This window comes from Siniperca chuatsi, linkage group LG17 (genome assembly GCF_020085105.1).
Source record: "Siniperca chuatsi isolate FFG_IHB_CAS linkage group LG17, ASM2008510v1, whole genome shotgun sequence".
NCBI lineage: Eukaryota > Metazoa > Chordata > Actinopteri > Centrarchiformes > Sinipercidae > Siniperca > Siniperca chuatsi.
Genome location: NC_058058.1, coordinates 3,235,193 through 3,255,766, shown reverse-complemented (window position 1 = coordinate 3,255,766; position 20,574 = coordinate 3,235,193). Strand labels below are relative to the sequence as shown.

Sequence of the window (20,574 nt, the reverse complement as noted above, 5' to 3'; positions counted from 1 at the left end):
TTGATCTCCACAATGTGAACGCTTCTCAGGAAAAAACCTAAACTGGTTCATTTGCCTCCTCCTGAGAACCGGAGGATTTTCCCAGGAAACGTTTACCAGACACTGACAGCGTGTATGTAAAATCTTTCATTAACAGGATGCAAAGAGATTTCAGGTGACGTACACACGCTAGTAGCTGTATTGGCTTTTAATGTATGAAGCTTGTGTTCCATAAAAAAAAAAAAAGTACATTCATTTCAACAACATGACCACGTTTTTCCACAAGGACACAAATATCAACCTGTCATTCATGTGTTGAGCTTCTGAGCCACAATTTTCGATTCTTTTTTTCCGGTTCACACCTTCATTTGACAGATCAAAGTAGAAGGAGAAAAGAAAAAATGGAGAGAGAGGGAAGGATGACACTGGTTTCAAAGTATTTGAGCCCACAGCTGTATTTCAGAACAACTGAATTCAATAGATGGGGGCGAAAGGTTGCAGCCAGCCATGACTGCTTTGCACATCTGATTGGCCACAATATAACACTCTATATCCAAGTGTATGTGGACACACATACTTTTGTGTATTTTTGGTCTGGAGCTGTTTCATGGCTTGGGCCCTTTAGTTCCAATGAAGGGAAAGCTTAATGCTACAGCATACAATGATGTTTTAGACAATAGTGTGCTTCCAACTTTGTGGCAACTCTTTGTGTTTTGCCTTTTCCTGTTTCAACATGACAATGCCTCCATGCACAAAGCAGCTCCATAAAGAAATGGCTTTCCCAGTTTGGTGTGGAAGAACTTTACTGGCCTGCACAGAGCCCCGACCTCAACCCCATCCGACACCTTTCAACTTTCAAATATGGCTGGAACGTTTAGGTGTCCTCACACTTTTGGTCATGTTGTGTATCAAGCAAACCTTCAGTGTGTAACTACTGCTGAACAGCAGCCACTGTGGCTATAACTGACAATTACAGGATAATGGTAAATGTTTAAACACAGTGTAACAGTGGCACATGTAAAGAAAAGTCATTAAGTCAGCAAACTGAAGTAAAATCTATCCAGCAACATGCTAACATTAGCTAACACTAGCCTTCATAAGCTACTGGTCATACCAGACCAAGTCAGGCTGTGGCGACTAAACCCCTCCGTAGAAGAAATGAATACACAAGCATTTCATTGCTTATAAATGTAACTTTTTACTGTAAGAGGAAGAATGTTTCATGTCTTCTTTCTAACGTTACATAGTCTGGCTTTAACATCAACGTCTTTGCTAAAAAGCCTGCTGCCAGCTAGCTGAGTAAAATAATGTTCAGGTTGACGCTCAACAAGCTCCAACTTGTTTTGGAGTTTTGCGGTAGAGATGAGAGATTAAGACAAGATAGTTGACTGTGTCAGTGACCTACATTTGGAAACAAGTCTTCCTTAACAGAGCATTCACTTTTATTTATTATTATTATTTATTTATTCACATTTATTTTTATATGAAGCTGGGTATTATTACAATAAAAACTTGAACAAACCCCGGGGATAGGAAAAAAATCACAGAGACAATAGGAATGTAAAAACATAAGCTACAAATAGTCTGCAGAACAAATGTCTGGAGCAGACTCCCAACCTCACACACATTTCCCTTTGAATCCAGAGAGAGAAAGTAAAAATAAAAGTGGACTTTTAACTCGCTGCCAAGAGAGCAAGTGAAAGGGAGAAAAACAGACAGGGAGAGAGGGGGGAGCAAGAGGGGGAGTTAATAAAAAAGAAAGTGAAAGATGGAACAAGAGAGGGAATTAATAAAAGATTGTGAGATAAAATTAAAGAGTCACAATGTAGGAGCGGGATAAAGAAGTAAAATCAGAGACAAAAAAGAGAAACAGAGACAACAAAAGTGGGAGAAAGAAGAGAGAGAGGAGGGTGGACTTTTATCTACTGTATCTGCCAGAAAGAGAGAATGGGAGACAAAGTTATGAAAAAGAGAAACTTAATAAATGTAGTGAGAAAATTACAGTGACAGAAGAAAATAATGAAAAAGAGTGAGAGAATGGAACAGAAAGAGAGAGGAAGAGAGAAAGAGAGAGGACGAGGGGCATAGAGAAAGAGTGCCCCCTCCACTCCCTTCCTTGCCAGCTGTTAAATTCCTCCATTGTCTCTCTGCTGGGACACACTGAGGAACAAACCACCCTCTGTTCTCTCTCTCTCTCTCTCTCTCTCTCTCTGTCTCTCTCTCTCTCTCTCTCTGTCTCTCTCTCTCTCTTAGAAAAACCACTGGCCCACTCTGGAACAACAGATCAGGGGTCAGCTGGCAGAGGGAGCTCAGCAGATTATATTCAGGGGTTATCTACGTTTCATATGTGAGTATTGCTGCTTTGACCTGTATTCATTATGTGCAACATATTGTGTATACACACACACACACACACACACACGCGCATATCAATATAACATTTTTAAATATACCCCCAGGCTGTTGACAGACAAAGTTTTTTTAACATCTCAGCACGTAAACTGAACTTACAGACTTGCATAAGAAAATGTAGTCCATTTGAACAATTAATTACCTAAAGTTAATCAATAATTTCTTTAGAGCAGGGAAATTAGTCTCAGTAGTATAGAGTTATTTCATAAACTCTCAAAAATAAAAAAATTCTAGAGATCTGGTGGCTGTAATTTTTTTAGGAACTGAAGTAACGTTATGGTTAAAGGAACTTTCAAAATCGAATCTTTAATTTTAGACTAGAACATATGGGCAGTAAGCAGAAGGGATTTAGAAATCAATTCATTTTACTGACTTAGAATTTCTGTATAATGAAGCCCTTCAGACTTTATTGCCTTCAGCTCAGTACTGTGTGGAGCCACAAGGTTGACTTTATTACGCCTACAATATTTGAATCTATTTTCTTCTCACTCAAATTGATTTTTCCAAATGTTGATTATCTTGAATTTACTCAAAACAGTAGTTCCGTCTGCTTCTAAAGGGGCGAATATAGTCCAAAAACAAACTGTTTATACAGTACCACATTGGGTGTCTGCTTACACGGACGTGTTCACACATATTTGTCAGTGGATACAGTCCGCACAGTCGTAAAGTTTGGGCTAACAATGCAAACTCTTTTCCTCAGTCCTTCAAACGTGAACGAATCAGAACTACGTCTAATTCAAGGTCTTCTTTCTTTTTCTTCAGACACCTATTGTTTTGCGACGTGGCTCAACAGTTATTTCTCACTGCCACGAGGGATCGCTCTTCAGCAAAGATGGTTGTACCCTTAAAGAAAATGTAATTACTATTGGTATATGACACTTTATTGCCAGGAAATGATCTTTTCTGCCGAGAGTTTCAGTTTCAGTATAAACAAACTCCAGAGCCCGGTTTCACTCTGTATCACACTTTCCAACTTATTCATGTTGTCTGGTCTGATTCACACACTCATTAGTAAGAAGCCAAAAACGCTGGAGGGTTACCAGAGAGCCATTAAAATAGAGGCTGAGAAAAAGGAAACGGCATCAGTCATTTTAGAAGTGCGGTTAACCATAGGTTCACTTCTCTTTTAATAATACAGGACTCTGATGACCCATCATTTGTAAAGCAGTTTATGAAGCTTAAAATTATGAAGGTCAGGCTTCGGTCTAAATGTGAAGCGGTTTTTGTGACTTATAATCTGAGGTGCTTGTAATTAGTTTTACCTTACGTTTACTCTTCTCTAACTTGAAAATAGATAGGGCAAAAGTTACTTACTATCCCTTGCAAGCGTTTTGATTCTAACTGTTACAAAAGTTTTATGAAACAAATTGTCACTATTTGGATTAGGAAACTTCACAACTTATAGCACTCAAGAAAATATTTTGTCTTCACTCTTTTACTGTTTCAAGCATGTTTTTCTCTCTGGCTCTGGCTCTCGCCCTCCAGGTTGAACTTTTCTTCCTCTCACTGTTTTCCTTTCCCACAGGCTGTGTTCTCACAGCTGCATTGTGGGTAAAACTATCAGATGTCTCCATATGGTGGGACGTGATTGCATCCGGGTAGAGAGACATAGAGAGAGAGCACGAGCAAGAGGCAGAGAGAGAAGGGGATATCGAGTCAGATAAATAGAGAACTGGAAGTAGAGGATTTATATAAACACAGCTTTTTCTCAAGTGCAATATCAGCAATAGTTAAAATAGTTAAAACACATGCAACAGAATGGAGGTCAAAAGGCTAATTATGTTCTAATAAAAGATTCTATTTAAAGCATTTGGTGATGTTCTATGACTTTTTTTATTGTCAACAAATCCCACGAAAAGACCAAAACCAACAATGAATTGATGTTGTCCAAAAACACATCAGTGAGCCGCACTGTTGCACTGGGTGACATGTACCATGAACACACACACACTGTAGTTTATTCTGACTCAGTCCCACACACACACCGTCCTGCTGCCCCAAACACTCACTTGAGCTCCAAATGTGGATTAATCCGCTGCTGAAAATAGTCCCCAACAAAAGCACTATTTCCTCCTGTTTGTTTGATAAAAACTCCAGTGAGCAGCTGTTTTAGGAAATGACGGAGCCTTTCAAATGTATGTCTTCAATGGGACCCATTAAGCTTGAGGCTGTGCCACAGATAGGGAAGTCAGAAGGTATTGATTATTATATTATTATTGCTTTTGGTCTTATCATGGGATTTGTTAATAAGTACAAAATAACACCACCCCTATACTTTAACAACCAAATGACATTAGAAAGCCAGTCAGTAAAGGTAATGGCATTTTAATAACATGTTTAACTGATCATACTGAGTTAGCGTTTGAGATGATGTGTGACTAATAGTCTATAGCATGTCTGTAATGACGAAATAAGAAACATTCCCAGAGAGGGGAGAGACGAGGAGGAGTGGGAGGAAAGGAAGGGAATGATAAGGAAGGAGAAGAGAAAGATATAGATTAGAGAAACAGGATGACAAATTGGATGAGTAGGAGAAAGAAACTTTTCTTTCTGGATGAGGAGGGAAAGAATGAAGACGAGCATCAGATGTAGAAAGGGAAGAGAATGGAGGAAAAGGAAAAGGTGGAATGGAAAGGAAAGGAGTAACAAAGAGGAGAAGAAAATGAGCACAGAAAAGAAATGGGGAGGCTAGAGGAGGATAGTGATGCTGCTCACTGAAGTTCCAAGTATGGAGATTCAATGAAATTAAAAGAAAACTTTTTATACCTTTACACACACACACACACACACACAGATTTACTAACCTTGGAAGGGACCCGTGCTGTCATCAGATAGGCTCGATGCGATGCCAAGGCCTGAGGACAGAGACAGAGACATATTAGACAGTGAGACAGACAGAGGGAGCTTCTCACTAAACAGAGCTGTAGACTTGAAACTTGGACTTGAGACGTGCTCGAGTCAGAAATGAGGACTTGCGGCTCGACTTGGACTCGTCTGCTGTGAGACGTGACTTAGGTGAGACTTGAAGGCAAAAAGCTGAGGAGACTCGACTTGGTGACCCATAAATATTGAAAAATGCAACACTGTGTGTAGTTTTGCCTTTTGGAGCTCTGACAAACTGTCATGGATAATAAATAACATAACCAGGATGCACACAACCTCTCCATAACCTGATGCACACTTTCTCTAAATCTAGATAAGAGAAATTAGCCATTCATTATAAAATGACCAACTTTATATACGAGTAGCTCAATAGTTTCCCCTCCTCTCCAACATATCCTCCCTGCAGCCGTGAAAATGATTCTGACGCACAAATCACTCATTTATGTGCTAGTTCCTGCTTTTAGTCAACGGAAGAGCTCCTTTTTGTTTTGTCAAATTTATTTAAAATTATTTTTGTAAACATTTTCATTTATCGACTAATTACGATTTACCTTTCAGGGCTCTGGATTTCCTTTTTCTTCATCGTGACAGAAGCCCGTGTGCCTCTCGATCGCAACTCATCTTTGTTATACAAACTTTCTAATTAAGCAACATATAGTCACATTAATGCTATCAAACTTTTTGACTGGCAAGTCACATCTCTTGAGGCCTGTCTTGGAGTTCAAAACAGCTCTGCTAAATAATATCAATAAACACCTACACGACAATATCGCCTCTGGGGGTGGAAGATAAAACCAATTTTGACATTCTGAGTAAATTATTGGGCTGGGTATTGTTGCTTTTTAAAATATATACATAGAGATCTTTTTTGTGTTCTCACTTTAACATGTCAGGTGAGGTCAGAAGGCCTTACATGCACAAATAAAGTCAGACAGCTTCACTTTCAGAAAAGCTGGCAGAGGCTTCTGTGGAGAGCGTTTCACTGAGTGGGATAATACTGAATATTATCTTTCACCACGCGTTGAACTTCCGTCCTGGCAGAGAGTGAGTGCACAATATGGCCGCTCGCTCAGCCAGTGTGTTCCTACTGACGAAATTAGTAACTTATTTTCATCAAGTGCGTGAGGCGTTTGCTTAGTTACGGTTTGAAACAATGCAAGTTAAATGGTCCTTGTCATCACATTTTCACTGCAATGAGATTTTAAGAAAGAGAGAGAGGGATGGAGGTAAAGCGAGCAGTAGTCAACAGGTGGCTGAGCCAGAAACCCGCCACAGAACACAGAAGTCACTCCAGGCCACATCTGCTCAAGGTCAGAGACCAGCCAATAAGATACGAGGTCCTCTCTGACTGACGGGAGTCTCGGTGAAAAGGATAAAATATTAACCTGGACTGTTTTAGAGATCTGACAATCTGAACAACTCGTTTTCATTTGATAAAGTCTGGAAACATCTTTGTTCATGTGCTTTCCAGATGTGTGTGAGTGCAGGTTGATTCGTGTGAGTAAGCAGATGAATAGAATAGAAAACAGATGGGTAACAGTGAGAAACCTGGACCATGATGCACTGCTGGCTGTGTCTGAGGTAAAGTGGTCAAAGCTGCAGATTTTCTTGATTCAGGCGATGTAATAACTCTGTGGCCCATGGATTGCAGAATTACAGGCACGATGTGTTTGTTGTGTCACCCCCAGGTTTCTGAAGGCACTTTTTAAAGCCGGGAGCTCAGGTTCACTGGTCACCATTTTTGTCAAATATCGGAGCCAGAAATTTTGAAAAAGGGAGTGGAGCTTAGGTGGGACCAGCATGCAGCAACCACCATGACTAAATTTAATAGCCTGAAAGACCTGTCAATCAAGGAAATGACCCCAAATATTTTATTTCTTAATGAAATAAAATGCGATCTTGCCGGTGTGACACTTGTTACATAGCTGCAAGCACGGGGGAATCCGTGTAAATGGAGTACAGACAGCATATGAGGCTGCAGCTATGGCACTGAATCTGTATCAGCTGATAAGAAAACAGCAGCAAGTAGCGGAGATGCTCTATTGATACATGTTAAACCAGTGTCTGTATGCAACTGTCATTGCAGCATTATAATGTGTGAAGACTTGCTGCGTTTCCCTGTTTTATATTATTGCAAATTGAACGTCTTTGGGTTTTATGGTATTTAACTTGGGCTCTGGAAAATGGTGACGGGTATTTTTCACTATCTTCAGACATTTTATAGACCAATTATTAATTAACTTAGAATATAATCATCAGATTAATCTAATCATTGGTTGCAGCTCTAGGCATAAGCTGCATTCGTTGTTGTGTGTGCCAAATTGAAATGGCACAAAGTCGAATAGTGCCAGTTGTGTTTAGGGAGGAACCCAAAACATTTCTAATGGTTACAAACACACATTTTTGAGTGCTAAGCCTGAAAAGGGGGAATTTGGGGCTTTTTTCTCCCTCTGTATCTTAGGGTGCTTCATCACCAGCTTCAACACACTGGGGTGGTGGTTGCCACTTGGATCAGGTTGAGGCTAATAAACGATGACGTCATGATAAATCTTTATTCCTCATATTGGAGTGTTTGTTAAACTTTGAAGATGTGTCAACTGAGTTCGCTCTTTTGTTTTTGGCTCAGAGACACTGTCCTTCTCAGCTGTTTGCCTTCATCTGACTGCTTCACTGGTTTATTTGTCTTGTGACGGTTTCCGGAAACAATCCGTCCTTAATTTTCTTTAAACAAATGAAAACAAATCTGCCTGACACAATACCGTGAAGCACTTAGTGTGTTTTGCCTCATTTCAAGAAATTATAGCATGGGTTTCTAATCTGCTGATCTACAGCTGTGGAATGTGGTGTGTGTACTCCCCAGTGTGTGTGTGTGTGTGTGTGTGTGTGTGTGTGTGTGTGTGTGTCCCAACACCCTGTGGCTATGAGTGGGTTGCTTCAGTCAAGTCCTGACAGGAGTTGCAGTCACATTCTGCAGAGCCATGGTATGTGGTCAAAGGAAAAATAACAAATAAAAAATGTGTTTAATTGCACTTCCTGGGTCAAGGTTGACAGGATGGCTGAGTGTGCTGTAAACGGAAGGTCCCACGTTCGACTCCAGACATCTATACGCCTTTTTTGGAAGTTTGATTCACACACGCATACAAAGAGAGCTGAGGTGAGTTCACATACCTGCCGTTACATGAAACCAGATACCCTGCCACAGAAACACCCACCTCTTTCTTAACTCTGTGCCTCTGCATTAAGTCCAATGTCTTTCAACAACTCATAGAAGAGATACAATTATACATTCAATTATATCTGCAACGTTGTGTTTATACTAAAACTTTGATTCAAACGGGAGGACTCTTGGCAGGGCCCTGAATAGTCAAGTGATCGTCCCACATTTACACATCACTTCCTGATTCAGTATAGCAAGTCTTAAGTTTGTTATGTCGTTCGTGATTCACAAACAAAAGAACACTGAGGACAGATGAAGCACAGCATTAGCCGGAGGTTAGGCCAACGAGAACTGATGGGAAGCCTCCAGTTTCATTGTGAAAACCTCTGTCCACTAACTATTTTGTACTTTGGATCTGAATCTGTTACCCATGGTTTGGGCTTCTTTCAGCTTCGTGGAAACAGTTTGTGTTTGTCTTTTTCCTGTTTCAACATGACAATGCCTCCATGCACAAAGCCAGCTCCATAAAGAAATGGTTTTCCCAGTTTGGTGTGGGAGAACTTGACTGGCCTGCCCAGAGCCCCGACCTCAACCCCATCCAACACCTTTGGGATGAACTGCAATAACTGACGGTGAGCCTGGGGCCTGTTTCACCAATTTTTAACATGTAACCTGCGATTTGCAACATGAAATTATTTCCTCTCTTATTAATTTTGACAGATTTCACTAATCAAAACAAATGCTACACTTTTGACCCATGCATGATAATGCAAAAGCCCTGTAGGACTCATTAATGAATCTGCAATTTGCAGACGCTGCTGCCGTTTGTGATCTGCGTTTAAACAGTGCTCCTAAATCTCTTTTGTGGAACAGGCCCGAAACAGGCCAGCATCAGTGGCCGACCTCACTAACGCCCTTGTGGCTGAATGGGAGAAAACACCTGCAGCCAGGTTCCAAAGTCTTGTGAGGAAGACAGTAAAAATGCTGATACTATCCATCAGTTTGCCAAGTTGATTTGTGAAGCTTTGAATGTGTACAGCTGCAGAGGAAAACAAGGAAGCAGTGGTCTGACATTCACAGACAGACACTGACCATCAGATCATGACTCACAGCAGCAGCTCCTTTCAGACTGAGCTACTGTAGCTGCAGGTGTTCAAAATATTTAACAACTACATGCAGCCTTTCTGCGGGTCAACCAAAGAAGTCACAGACAACACATCAGAACAAAAACAGAGCCCAGTCAATACTGGATTCCTTCTGCAGAAAGTTCTTCCCTAGTTGTTTTGGAGAAAACAAACCTCTTGTTTAAGTCAGTGTCAGAACAGAAACATTTATGATGCGCAGCTGATCATTTCTGAGCTGTTACTGTATGTCTCTGCACTGGCTGGGATCAAGCAAGCCTCCAGGAACTAGATGGAATTACAAGTCACCGACGCCCACTGTTCCAAAAATCTTCTTCCCATACGCAATCATTACAATAGCAATGTTTTTTCTGAGTCACAACCACCCTAACATGAGCACAATTCAGTAGCTGGCCCAATACAAATTCAGAAGTCTCAAACACCTGTGTAGTGTATTGTTTTCATGGCAGTCATGTGTGCGGGGAGCCAGCAGGGAGTCAGCCGGCTCCGCCAGGGAAGAACACTAATGGTCATGCTCTATTGCATGGACCCCACAGACTTAAGGCTTAAGGCCATTTTCAGACCGACAACAGCACTGTGTCAAAATGCAGGGTCCTCATTTACTTCAGTGAGAGCAGGGGTGTGGTCACAGGGGGGGCTGCTGCAAAACACAGAGGTAGAATACCTCGAAGCGTGTACAGAGTAGCTTTGTGCTAATTCTTCTGCTAGCGTTGAGACCATCAAACAAATCACTGCTGCAGTATTTTCTGGGATCCTCGCTCACACTAAGAAGGTGGAGCACATTACACCGGTCTTTGAATCGCTGCGCTGGCTTCCTGTGTGTCAAAGGACAGATTTTAAATCCCACTACTTGTCTATAAAGCTTGTCTAAATGGTCTCGGGACCAAATACACCTCTGATTTACCCCTCGTCATCTGGGACAGGTTTACTCAGTGTTCCCAGGATTAAAACCAAGCAAGGTGAAGCAGCTTTAGTTTCTATGCTCCCCAACTGTGGAGCAAGCTTCCTGAATACCTGAGGTCTGCAAAACTCCAGGCCATTTAAATCAGGGCTTAAAACATTATCGTTTACTGTGGCTTTCCAATAAATTAGATACATAACTTCTTTTTAAGCTGTAACTACATTTGTTTGCTTTTGCTTTTTGTTTTTATTGTCTTTTAAATGCAATGTTAATGTCTTCCTAACGTCTTTTATTTTCAATTCAGTTCAATTCAACTGGGCGTTATTGGCATGGGAAACAGATGTTAACGCTGCCAAAGCATATGTAAAATAAACATACATAAACAGAAGAATTGTGATATTAAAATATATACAGATAAGTGGGATTAATAATAATAATAATTATTATTATAATAATTTTTTTATTATTATTATTATTTTATTTTATTTTTATTTTTATTTTTTTTATTGGGTGCACGGTGGCAGAGCGGCTAAAGCTCCTGCCTCCCAATAAGGAGATCGTGGGTTCGTGGGATCGATTCCCGGACCGGACCAACATCACACAATCTCTCTGGGTGGAGTCTGCATGTCCTCCCCGTGTTACCGTGGGTTCTCTCCGGGTTCTCCGGCTTCCTCCCACCGTCCAAAGACATGCATGTGTAGGTTAATTGATAACTCTAAATTGCCCGTATTGAATGAATGTGAGAGTGAATGGTTGTCTGTCCTTGTCTGTGTCTGTGTTAGCCCTGCGACGAGTTGGCCACTGTCCAGGGTGTACCCTGCCTAAGGCCCAAAGTCACTGGGATAGGCTTCAGTCACCCGCGACCCCTAACGGGACCAAGCGGTAGAAAATGGATGGATGGATGGAATTTAATTGCCTTGTGTCTGAATGGTGCTGTTTAAATAAACTTGGGTATTAAAATCTGCTGCAAAGAAGTATATTGTCTGATAAACCTTCACTTCCTGGTTCATATTTTATCTTTTCACCTGTACCCGTAGTAGCAACACGCCCACACCAACGCAGTCTCTTGGATTTATTTTCCCTTAAAGAGCAATTCAATTATAAATTCATGTAACAAATCAAACAGCCGACCAACTTTCCTGTGGAAGCTGGGCAACTATTCTTCAGAGCTAATGACTTGTAACAGTAATAACTACTGAAGGGAAAACGTTTCAGGCACTTCTCTTAACAACAACAACAACCTTCTGCTGTCCTGACCAACAATCCTTTAAGTGGAGTTGAAATTCAATCTGGGCCAGTCACACAAACCATTTCCATAAATGTCAAGCCCCAATCTTTAAACATTTAAGGGCTGCAAACCAAACAGTACAGGAAAAACTTGAGTCCACATGTATTCAAATTCACACTGCATATGTAAGTATTTAGGGAAAATAACAGCTGTCACTTACCAGCACTCTGTTCTCCACCTTGTCACCTTTGACCTCCAGCTGGACATTGCACCTCAGGTTCAGCTTCACCCTCCGACCCACCGCCTCCCGCACACTCTCTACAACAGACAGGACCGGGAACAAGGTTACAGGACACCTGACAATAAACCCCACAGCAGCTGGATGGATCACATTACAACATATTACACAATGGGGACACGAGTTTCTCTGATTGCCCGAGGCCCCATTTCAGTCCCGTTTCCTGCAGTACACAGCTAGCTGTGCTGGAAATAGAACTGGTCGCCACACCTCTTATGCTAACCAAAGGGTTAATTACAGTGGAAATGATGCGACGTGGTGTTTCTTGGTGCCTTAAAATGGGGTCACGTTTACGATGTTCATCAGTACGAGTCTATATAAAAAAAACTACTTCTGCAGTAGTGGAATTATTTCTGGCTGCTCTTAGTTGACAACTTGTAACAAACTACGCTGGAGCTCACTGCAGGTTACCGGGGGTTAGTCTGCTCCTTTCTTGTTCCTCAGCATGGTAGTGAAATGGAAAAAACATGAATCAATTATCAAACCATTATTGAATTGAGAACAAAGACAACAAACATTAACAGTGAGATGGGACAGAATTTGACTATTTTGACAAAATCAGGGAGTGTGTCATTAAGACTCAACGCAAAACCGATTTTTGGGAACTTTACAGTAACCTTGAGTGTGATGTCAAAGAAAATTATACAATTATCAGATTTTTTGTCCATCATGACTACTGATCAAACCTTACACCCACCAACTCTGTTGTAGAGATTTATTTAACATTAACAGCGATGGGAAGCTTTCCAAAACGCTTGACTGTCACAGAAATCCTCTCAAACACGTCTTTGAGTCCGCTGGAAACCACTTCAGTTGTTGTTCAGATGATTGGTACTTTAGATGATTTCTTTTAAATTGAAGATTTTTGAACTGTAAGAGGCTTGCACTCCTTGCCTGATCGACACAGTCCGCATTTCCAAAAATCTCTGTAACAAATCATTGATTTAGATTTGCATTACAGATATATATAGAGAGGCTAACATTTGGGAAATGTATGCTACCCTGATTTCTTTCTTTTATAACATGTAAGCAATGACGGACTCGTAGCTCTTTTCCACAACAGGAACTTAATCAGTAACCTGGAGCTTCCCCTAACCTGAGCTGTTAAGAGCCCATAAGGTCTTGGTCTAGGTTTCCACTGTGTTTTACAAACTATAACATTTTCTCTATACAGTACATCACTGAACAGGTGCCACTGGGCTGTTTGGTATTACTGTACCTTCCCTTTAATTCAGTGCCGTCACTCAGTAAAGATATGTTTTGTTTTCCAGTGTTGGATGTTACCTGTTTTAATATTGAAAATGTTGAAATAAATACCCATTTGAATGCTAGTGTAGGTAAAAATCACATGTTAAAGGAGCCTACAGATGTTCGATAACACTGACTAAGACATTATTTGCTCACAGCTGCTCTCCACGATGGAGCCAGCTGTTTCCTCGGCGGTTTGACATAAAACTGTAAAGCCTCTACATTATACAGCTTACATGCAGTACAAAAAGTATAGTCTACTGTCCATAGCGTGTCTTGCATTTTACAACCCCTTGCATTGTAGGGGATATCCTTCCCTTTCGAGCAAAAATATTAAGACAAAACATTAAACATTATGTATTTCTATCCAGACAGATTTGAATCTTCCTGTATTCATTTTGGCTTTACTCTGAGCCAAAGGTCTAGTGGAGGTATGGTGATCTTTTTTAGCAGCGGTGAGAAAATCCAGGGACAGAAGGAGACAGCAGAGAAGGAGGGTGAAGGAGGGTGAAGGAGTAAAGAGTCAAAAAGATTAACAGAGGGAGAGAAAGAGAGCATGAGAGGAGGTAAAGGAAGAGACAAGGTGAGGTAAAATACAGCAACAAAGTGTGTGAGAGTGTGTGTACATGGCAAAGACAGAGTATTAATGAGTATGAGAGCTTGGGCCCCGCCTTCATGACATCATGCTGTCCTCCTCCTCCTCCTCCTCCTCCTCCTCCTCTCCCTCTGTGCCCAGACACATGATGAGGTCATGAGGAGGATGAAAACATTACAGCGCAGAGCAGCGTGCAGGCTGATCAGAAACACATGGACTTCTCCCTCCGTCCAACTCACCCATAAGAAAACAAGGAGTTCCCAGCCGACTAATTGCTTCACAGTAATAACCTGCGACATGTTTAATATAAATGTCTGTCTGACTGCTCTAACATATTAGCAGTATTCCAGTCTTGCAGTTAATTTGCTTTAACTGAGTGAAATATTCAAGATGTTTTAATGGCCGCATCACTCCACCACATGGAATATTAACTAGTAATCCAAATGTGGATTTGAACGACGGCTTTCTCGTACAACAGGTGTTTGTGATGATGACCTACTGTTCTAACGTAGGGCTGAAACAATCACTTTTATAATAGATTAATCAAGCATTTGCTCATTTCCGATTCTCGATTTGTCGCTTGTCTCGTCTTCCTTTACATCGTTAACTGGATATCTCTGAGGTTTGGACTGTTAGTCAACGAAAGGTGTGGACTTAAGTCACAAGACTTGATAATACAAGACTTCAAAACAGCTGTTTTCAGACAAAACGTGCATTCTGAAGTAGAGCTGAAACGAGTGGTTTGGCGATCAACAGAAAGTTTATCCGCAACAATTTTGATGATCAATTGAGTTGTTGGAGTCATTTTTTTAAGCAAATATTTTTCTGATTCTAGCTTCTCAAATGTCAGAATTTGCTGCTTTTCTTTGTCTTATGTTATAGTAGACTGAATCTCAGACAAAATAAGTAATCTGAAGATGTCACCTTGGGCTCTGTGGGCTTGTGATGGTATTTGTAGATAGTTTTAACATCTTACAGTATGGGTTGTCTATATCATTGCTGAATTTGATTAGTTCATCACAACTGGTGATTAACTCACTTTGCTTTGGTGTTACACTGTTACTCAACATTTCACCGCTCTGCCAAAGGTCAGATTCAAAGGCACACCCCTTCCTGACACACCCTCACTCTTCAGGGCTGTTCTTTATGTGCAGATAAAGAACAGCCGTGATAATCTCGTCATTCAGTGCGGAAACGCGGCTGATGAGCAGCGTCAGGTCAGTCTGTCCGTTTGAAACCAGCGGCAGGAGCTGGCAACAAAAAGCCCCATTCATCTTGTCAGTGCAGTGACATACGGGGTGAGACGCCGTAACAGAGAGCACGGGGTTGTGAGTCAGCCTCGCCAACCAGCACTGGGTCTGCTCTTGATTTCTAATGACAATCAAAAGAACAGGCTACAGGTACATGAACACAGCAGTCTGTTTAACAAACTGCCATTTTCCTTTTAGCTTGAAGGAGGTTTTTAGGGCACTTCCATCAAGTTACCCAGGTATATAACCTTACCGCCATTACCTACTGTTGTTATTTGTACAACATGGCCCGTTAAAATACTCAAATATCAAGACACTGGCCCAAAATACCAGATGCCAACCGCTTCAGTCCAAAAATATCACCTTCCAAAAGTCTAGCCTTAATTGGCAGCACAGATTTTATTTTATATCAGTGCCATGTTTCATTTAAAGTCAGCACTTTAGAGACTAATTTTGTCCAGTAAAATTGCAGTGATTTGCAGCCCCACCCCCCCCAATCTTTCTTTTTGACACTCCAGGCAGTCAGTGTTGATAATATCTCACAATCCAAAGGAATTTCACAGGACACACCCCTTTCCCAAATCCCCCCCCCCTTCAGATAAGGAAGTGGCAGAGGAGAGGCTCTCAGGTAGCCAGCCTAGCCCTCAAGGCATGAAAATGACTTTTCACTGAAATACAGCAGCGGTGATACAGAAAGACAGTGATCCTTCCAGCAGTTCATAAGAGGAAACATCTGCAGTGTGCTCCCATAATAGTCAGGACAGAGTGTCTATGATAGGCTATTCAAGAGTTCATGCACATAGCTGGTAGCTACATATTTTACTGAACTTTATGTAGTTTTTTCCTTATGTGGTATCACTTCAGCATTCCTACAATATTCCCACGAGAAACTATCTGGTTTAATTAGTGATATGACTTTATGGCATTTAACCTCCAGTGTGTCTGTATTCCTGCAATGTTCCTGAGAGACTTGGTTTAATAATGAGTTTGTGATAACTCAGTCATGCTTTAGACATGATAACAGGTCTGTGACTTCGCTAATGTGAGTTATTAATGAGTTTCTATCGAGTTTTCAGTGATTTCGTCGCAAACTAAAAGACGATTTTACCAGATATGTAATATAAAAGTTTAACTAACTTGTTAACTCGTTAGTATTAGGCTGCTAGAAAACTTAGCAACAAAAACGACGCCAGTGAGAGTCAGTTAGCTAAAGTTAAGCTGTCTCATCGACAGATAACTCAAGTTTTCTTACCGAACAGTTCGCTGGATATATCCGACATTTCTTCTGCCGAGGTAAACACCGAATTGGAGTCCGGCGGTGAGGACAGAGAAGCGGACAAACCCGAGAAGAAAAGGGGCTGTTCGACCGGAGGAAGCGACAAAACACTGGAAAGGTGTAGTCCCGTTTTCTTCAGTTAGGGTCGGCCACCTGTCGACACCCTGCTTACCTAACTGTCACTGTCTGCATCCATTCCTGCACACACACACACACGCACGCACACACACACGCACGCGCGCACACACACACACACACACACACACAAACGCGTTACGTTACTTCTGCATTACACTGGTTGGAAGTGACACACTGTGATTAAAGGTGGTTTAATCAGACACAGATCCACACACACACTTCAGCGAGCCCTCCTTACCTTCGGTTGTCCAGAAATAAAGTTTGTTTTGCTGCTAAAAATGGGAGAGCAGTGACCCCTGGTGGTCAGTTTCATGACGCAAGCGGGCCCGCGTCTCCTCAAGCACTTCATCGTCCTTCACCTGAGTAATCCCATTATCTGCTACTGTATACTTTTACTTCTCTACATGTCAAAGGGAAATACTGTACATTGCTATTGTTAGGCTACTAGTTACTTTTCAGATTAGGATTTTACGCACAAGACACGTGATAATCGTAAAACATGTGTTAGAAACTACACAGTTTAAATTCAGATTAGCTCCACATTGACCAACTACAGCAGTACACACGAAGGTATCAGTAATAACACACGGCAGCATTCACGTGGGCCACTTCTGAGGCATGATGGGTACTGTTGTTCTGTGCAAAACCAAACACCATGATCGATCCCTAACCAAGAGCAACAAACAGAGTAATAATGCTGCACTCACTCATCTCTTATCTCTCTTATTTTCAGGTGATTATACACTAATGAAAACATACTTATAAATATTATATTCCATTTCTGCCAACAGCTCCACCTAAATGCTGCGCACCGGAGCTTTAAAAGACACCACATAGGCAGACACAGTCAGTCTTTTTATGGTCACTGAAAATGACACGAATGAAAAAAGCTTAAAACGTAGATTATTTATATATATATATTTATATATATATATATATATATATATATATATATATATATATATATAAATTTTAGGTATTCAGGAAAACTATTGAAGACAAGGTGCTTTAAAATGGTCTAGTGTTGTGGTGAATGGTTGTCTGTGTCAGGCATGGTTAAGTGTTTAACAACCTGTCCAGGTGTACTCCACCTCTTGCACGTCTAATCATATTCAGCCCACTGTGCCCGCCACACTCACCTGCGCCAGGTGCGCCCGCCACGCAGCCGCAGCCTGCCGCCCGTGTTTCCATGTTGTGTGCCGATGCTGCGTTTGATTTCCTCATGGCTCTCTGCATTCTTCTTAGGCGACCTGTGTCCCCTCCTGTTTCCAGACAGTACTCGCCTTCTTCGCGTGTTGCTGCGTTCAGACTCCGCTCCTGACCTTAGTAGACCCGATCACCAGTGACTAAAGGTAGGCTGCTGCTCCCGGGGTAAAGAGTCCAGATCGGGTGGGAAGGCTGGAAGTCTCCATCAGAACAGGTTCAGAACCAGAGAACCTTTCGAACCGGATGGGGAGGCAGGAACTGATGTTGCAGACTAAAAGTTTGCAGGTTTCTTCCTCAGGTGTGTTTCAGCAGTTTGAAGCGGCGGCTGGCCAATAGAGGGCGCTAGGGCGCCGCCCTCGATGAGCCACAAAACCCCCATTAATAATAAATTAAACAAACTGTCAATATTTGTGTGTTTGAAATATGGAATGCACCCATATGTGCGAAACATGATGAAAATCATCTGCGCAACATGCGGGGACAGATCCAGCGTGGGAGTGAGGGATGTGACGCGCCGGTCTGGGAGAGGACGGAAGCACGAGGACACCAGGACACACACGGGTGGCTCCGTGCAGCCGATGTTCGCCATGTTAGGCAGAGTGGACAAACTGCACAGCTGGGCGGCGGGGAGGCAGCACCGAGAGCAGGCGGATAAAAACAGGCACGTTTTGTCCAGAACATTCGTCTGTGTGAAGCTTCGTGGGGCTTTTCTCGAGTCTGCCGTGCGAGGGCGTGACGAGACTGACTCCTCGGGGACGCTGGCATGTGCAGGGTACTGGTGGATCTAGCTGCCTCCCTAGACAGGCTGGAGGAGCAGCTTCACAGCTAACTTACCGTTTTAAAGTCGGTACAAACCGAGCTGTTGGACTGCAGGCTGTCAGTGCCAAAGGGTTACATTCTGGAGGAAGTAAAGAGGCGAGACGGCTGACATGTCACCCCCTCACCCCCCCTCACCCCCCCTCACTGCCAGCTGGAGCTGAGCTGAGCTTCGCCAACAGTAACCATCCGCCCACACCGTCGCCACAGCGCTTCGAGTGGACGAAGAATCAGCAGGTATCAAGCAGGTGTACTCACACTGACTGCAGTGCGCATGCTCAGCCCCGGTGTGTGTTTCTTGACATTTTCAAACAAATCTCAAATAATTCCACGTGTGAGACGTCAATTTATAGATTGTTTATGTTATGATTTTGGGTTTTTCCTGATGTTAACAGTTTTGCTCTGGTATCAGGGACCCCACCGGTTAGTTTTGAGTAGAATTCAATTGAATTCACTTGTTTGAGGAGTTTACTTCCTACTCCTCAGAGTGCTTGACTCCCATGCTTATGTCCTTTCAAGTGTCTGAATAGCAGCTTAACGCCACTAACTGCACTTCATGTTCACTTCTCCTGATCTCTACCTCCCTGTTGGTTTCCCCAACAAAACCAGGTCCACAGCGGCATCTCCAGAAATAAACATTGTTGGTGACATGTCTTACATGATGCTGAATTCGCCTGCGTGGGGGACTAAAACAAGATGTCCTGATGGGTTAGTCAAGGGTTACTTACTGCTTTATTTCATGTTGGGATAAAATAATTGTTAAATATTTCACTGCAAAGTAGTAATTCCCTTTTGATACCTTCACGTTTTTGCGTTAAGTCACACTGGGATGTTTGCTGAAATGGACTGGCTGTGGCCCGGCCCTACCTAGAAAATGTTCCACCAGCCTCCACTGAGTGTGAGTGTTTCCAGCTGTCTCTGTGCTGGCAGAATGAGAGGACAGCTGTTTATCAGATGTCTCTGGAGGCTCTACACAAGAGCCACAGCAGCATGCCTGTTCAGCCCACGGCTTTATAGTCTCCTCCTTTCAACAGTCACCTGCCCAAGGTTCCTCCCCCCGTATTCACCCTGATACTACATTAACTGCCAGTGCCGCTAGGAGGATCCTGGCCACAACACAGTTGATCCAAAGTGCTGACTGTAGTTTACTGTCCCACTGAGGCAAACTATGGTAACTGCATTTATCAAAGTTCAGTCATTATGGTCCTACTCTCTGGAATTCTCTACCACATGAACTAAGGTCTGTCTTCTTCTAAAAGCACCCTAAAAACATCTCTTTTTTTTTTTTTTTTTTTTTTTTTGCAAGTGTGAGGAGTAACAAAGATTAAAAGTCCAAGTAACCATAACAAGATGAAACGGTTTAACTGATCCAGACTGCATGTTTGTGTTCACTTGTTGTTGCACTCAACAAGAATGAACAGCAGAAAATGAAGGAGGAACATTTTTGGTCAATGTCAAAAATGTTGTGAGGAGTACATTTCTCACAAATGTGCCATTAGTTACATTTAACATAGATCAGATGTGTACGTTTTGGTACTCAATCAAACTCTTTGAGATACAGATTTGTAGTACGTACTGTACTTGCTGTACTGTACAATTTTGACATACTTGTACTTTACTTGAGTGTTTCCATTCTATGCTGCTTTATACTTCTACTCCACTACATGTCTGAGGCAAATATTGTACTTTTTGTTCCACCGCATTTGTTTGACACAACACTGTGAAAGAAACCATTCCGCATAGTGAGAACTTCTACTTTTGGTACATTTTGCTGGTAATACTTCTGTACTTTTACTTAAGCACATGTTGAATTCAGGACTTTTACTTGTAATGGAGTATTTTTAGACCATGATATTTCTACTTTTACTTAAGTAAAGGATCTGCCACCACTGAGCAAAAGCCATATATATTTACTTTTGTATAATAGCTCAATAGCTCTTAAGATGAAGATATATGGAAAGGCAGCCTTTTGTTATTATGGACCAAACCTGTGGAATAACCTGCTCATAAATATCTGACATGCAACTTCTGTAAAAATCTTG

The 20,574-nt window shown here is 41.9% G+C and overlaps 1 protein-coding gene and 1 long non-coding RNA gene across 4 annotated transcripts in view; one reads left to right on the top strand and one right to left on the bottom strand.

Moving 5' to 3' along the window:
- The window catches only part of LOC122863953 (F-actin-uncapping protein LRRC16A), a 41,673-nt gene extending 23,898 nt beyond the window's left edge, over positions 1-17,775 (bottom strand). For 2 of the 3 annotated variants that reach the window (XM_044170883.1, XM_044170885.1), the window contains exons 1-3: positions 17,650-17,775; positions 11,926-12,023; positions 5,199-5,249 (exon numbers count right to left, since the gene is read on the bottom strand). In XM_044170883.1, coding sequence (XP_044026818.1) covers positions 5,199-5,249; positions 11,926-12,023; positions 17,650-17,746 — 246 coding nt within the window. In that variant the 5' untranslated portion in view covers positions 17,747-17,775. Of the gene's footprint in view, positions 1-5,198; positions 5,250-11,925; positions 12,024-16,348; positions 16,482-17,649 lie in introns of those variants that run through there. The other variant, XM_044170886.1, reaches the window with a different exon arrangement.
- The window catches only part of LOC122863956, a 27,008-nt gene continuing 22,788 nt past the window's right edge, over positions 16,355-20,574 (top strand). The window contains exons 1-2 of the long non-coding RNA XR_006375116.1: positions 16,355-16,490; positions 17,756-18,769. This is a non-coding gene — a long non-coding RNA (uncharacterized LOC122863956). The remainder of the gene's footprint in view (positions 16,491-17,755; positions 18,770-20,574) is intronic.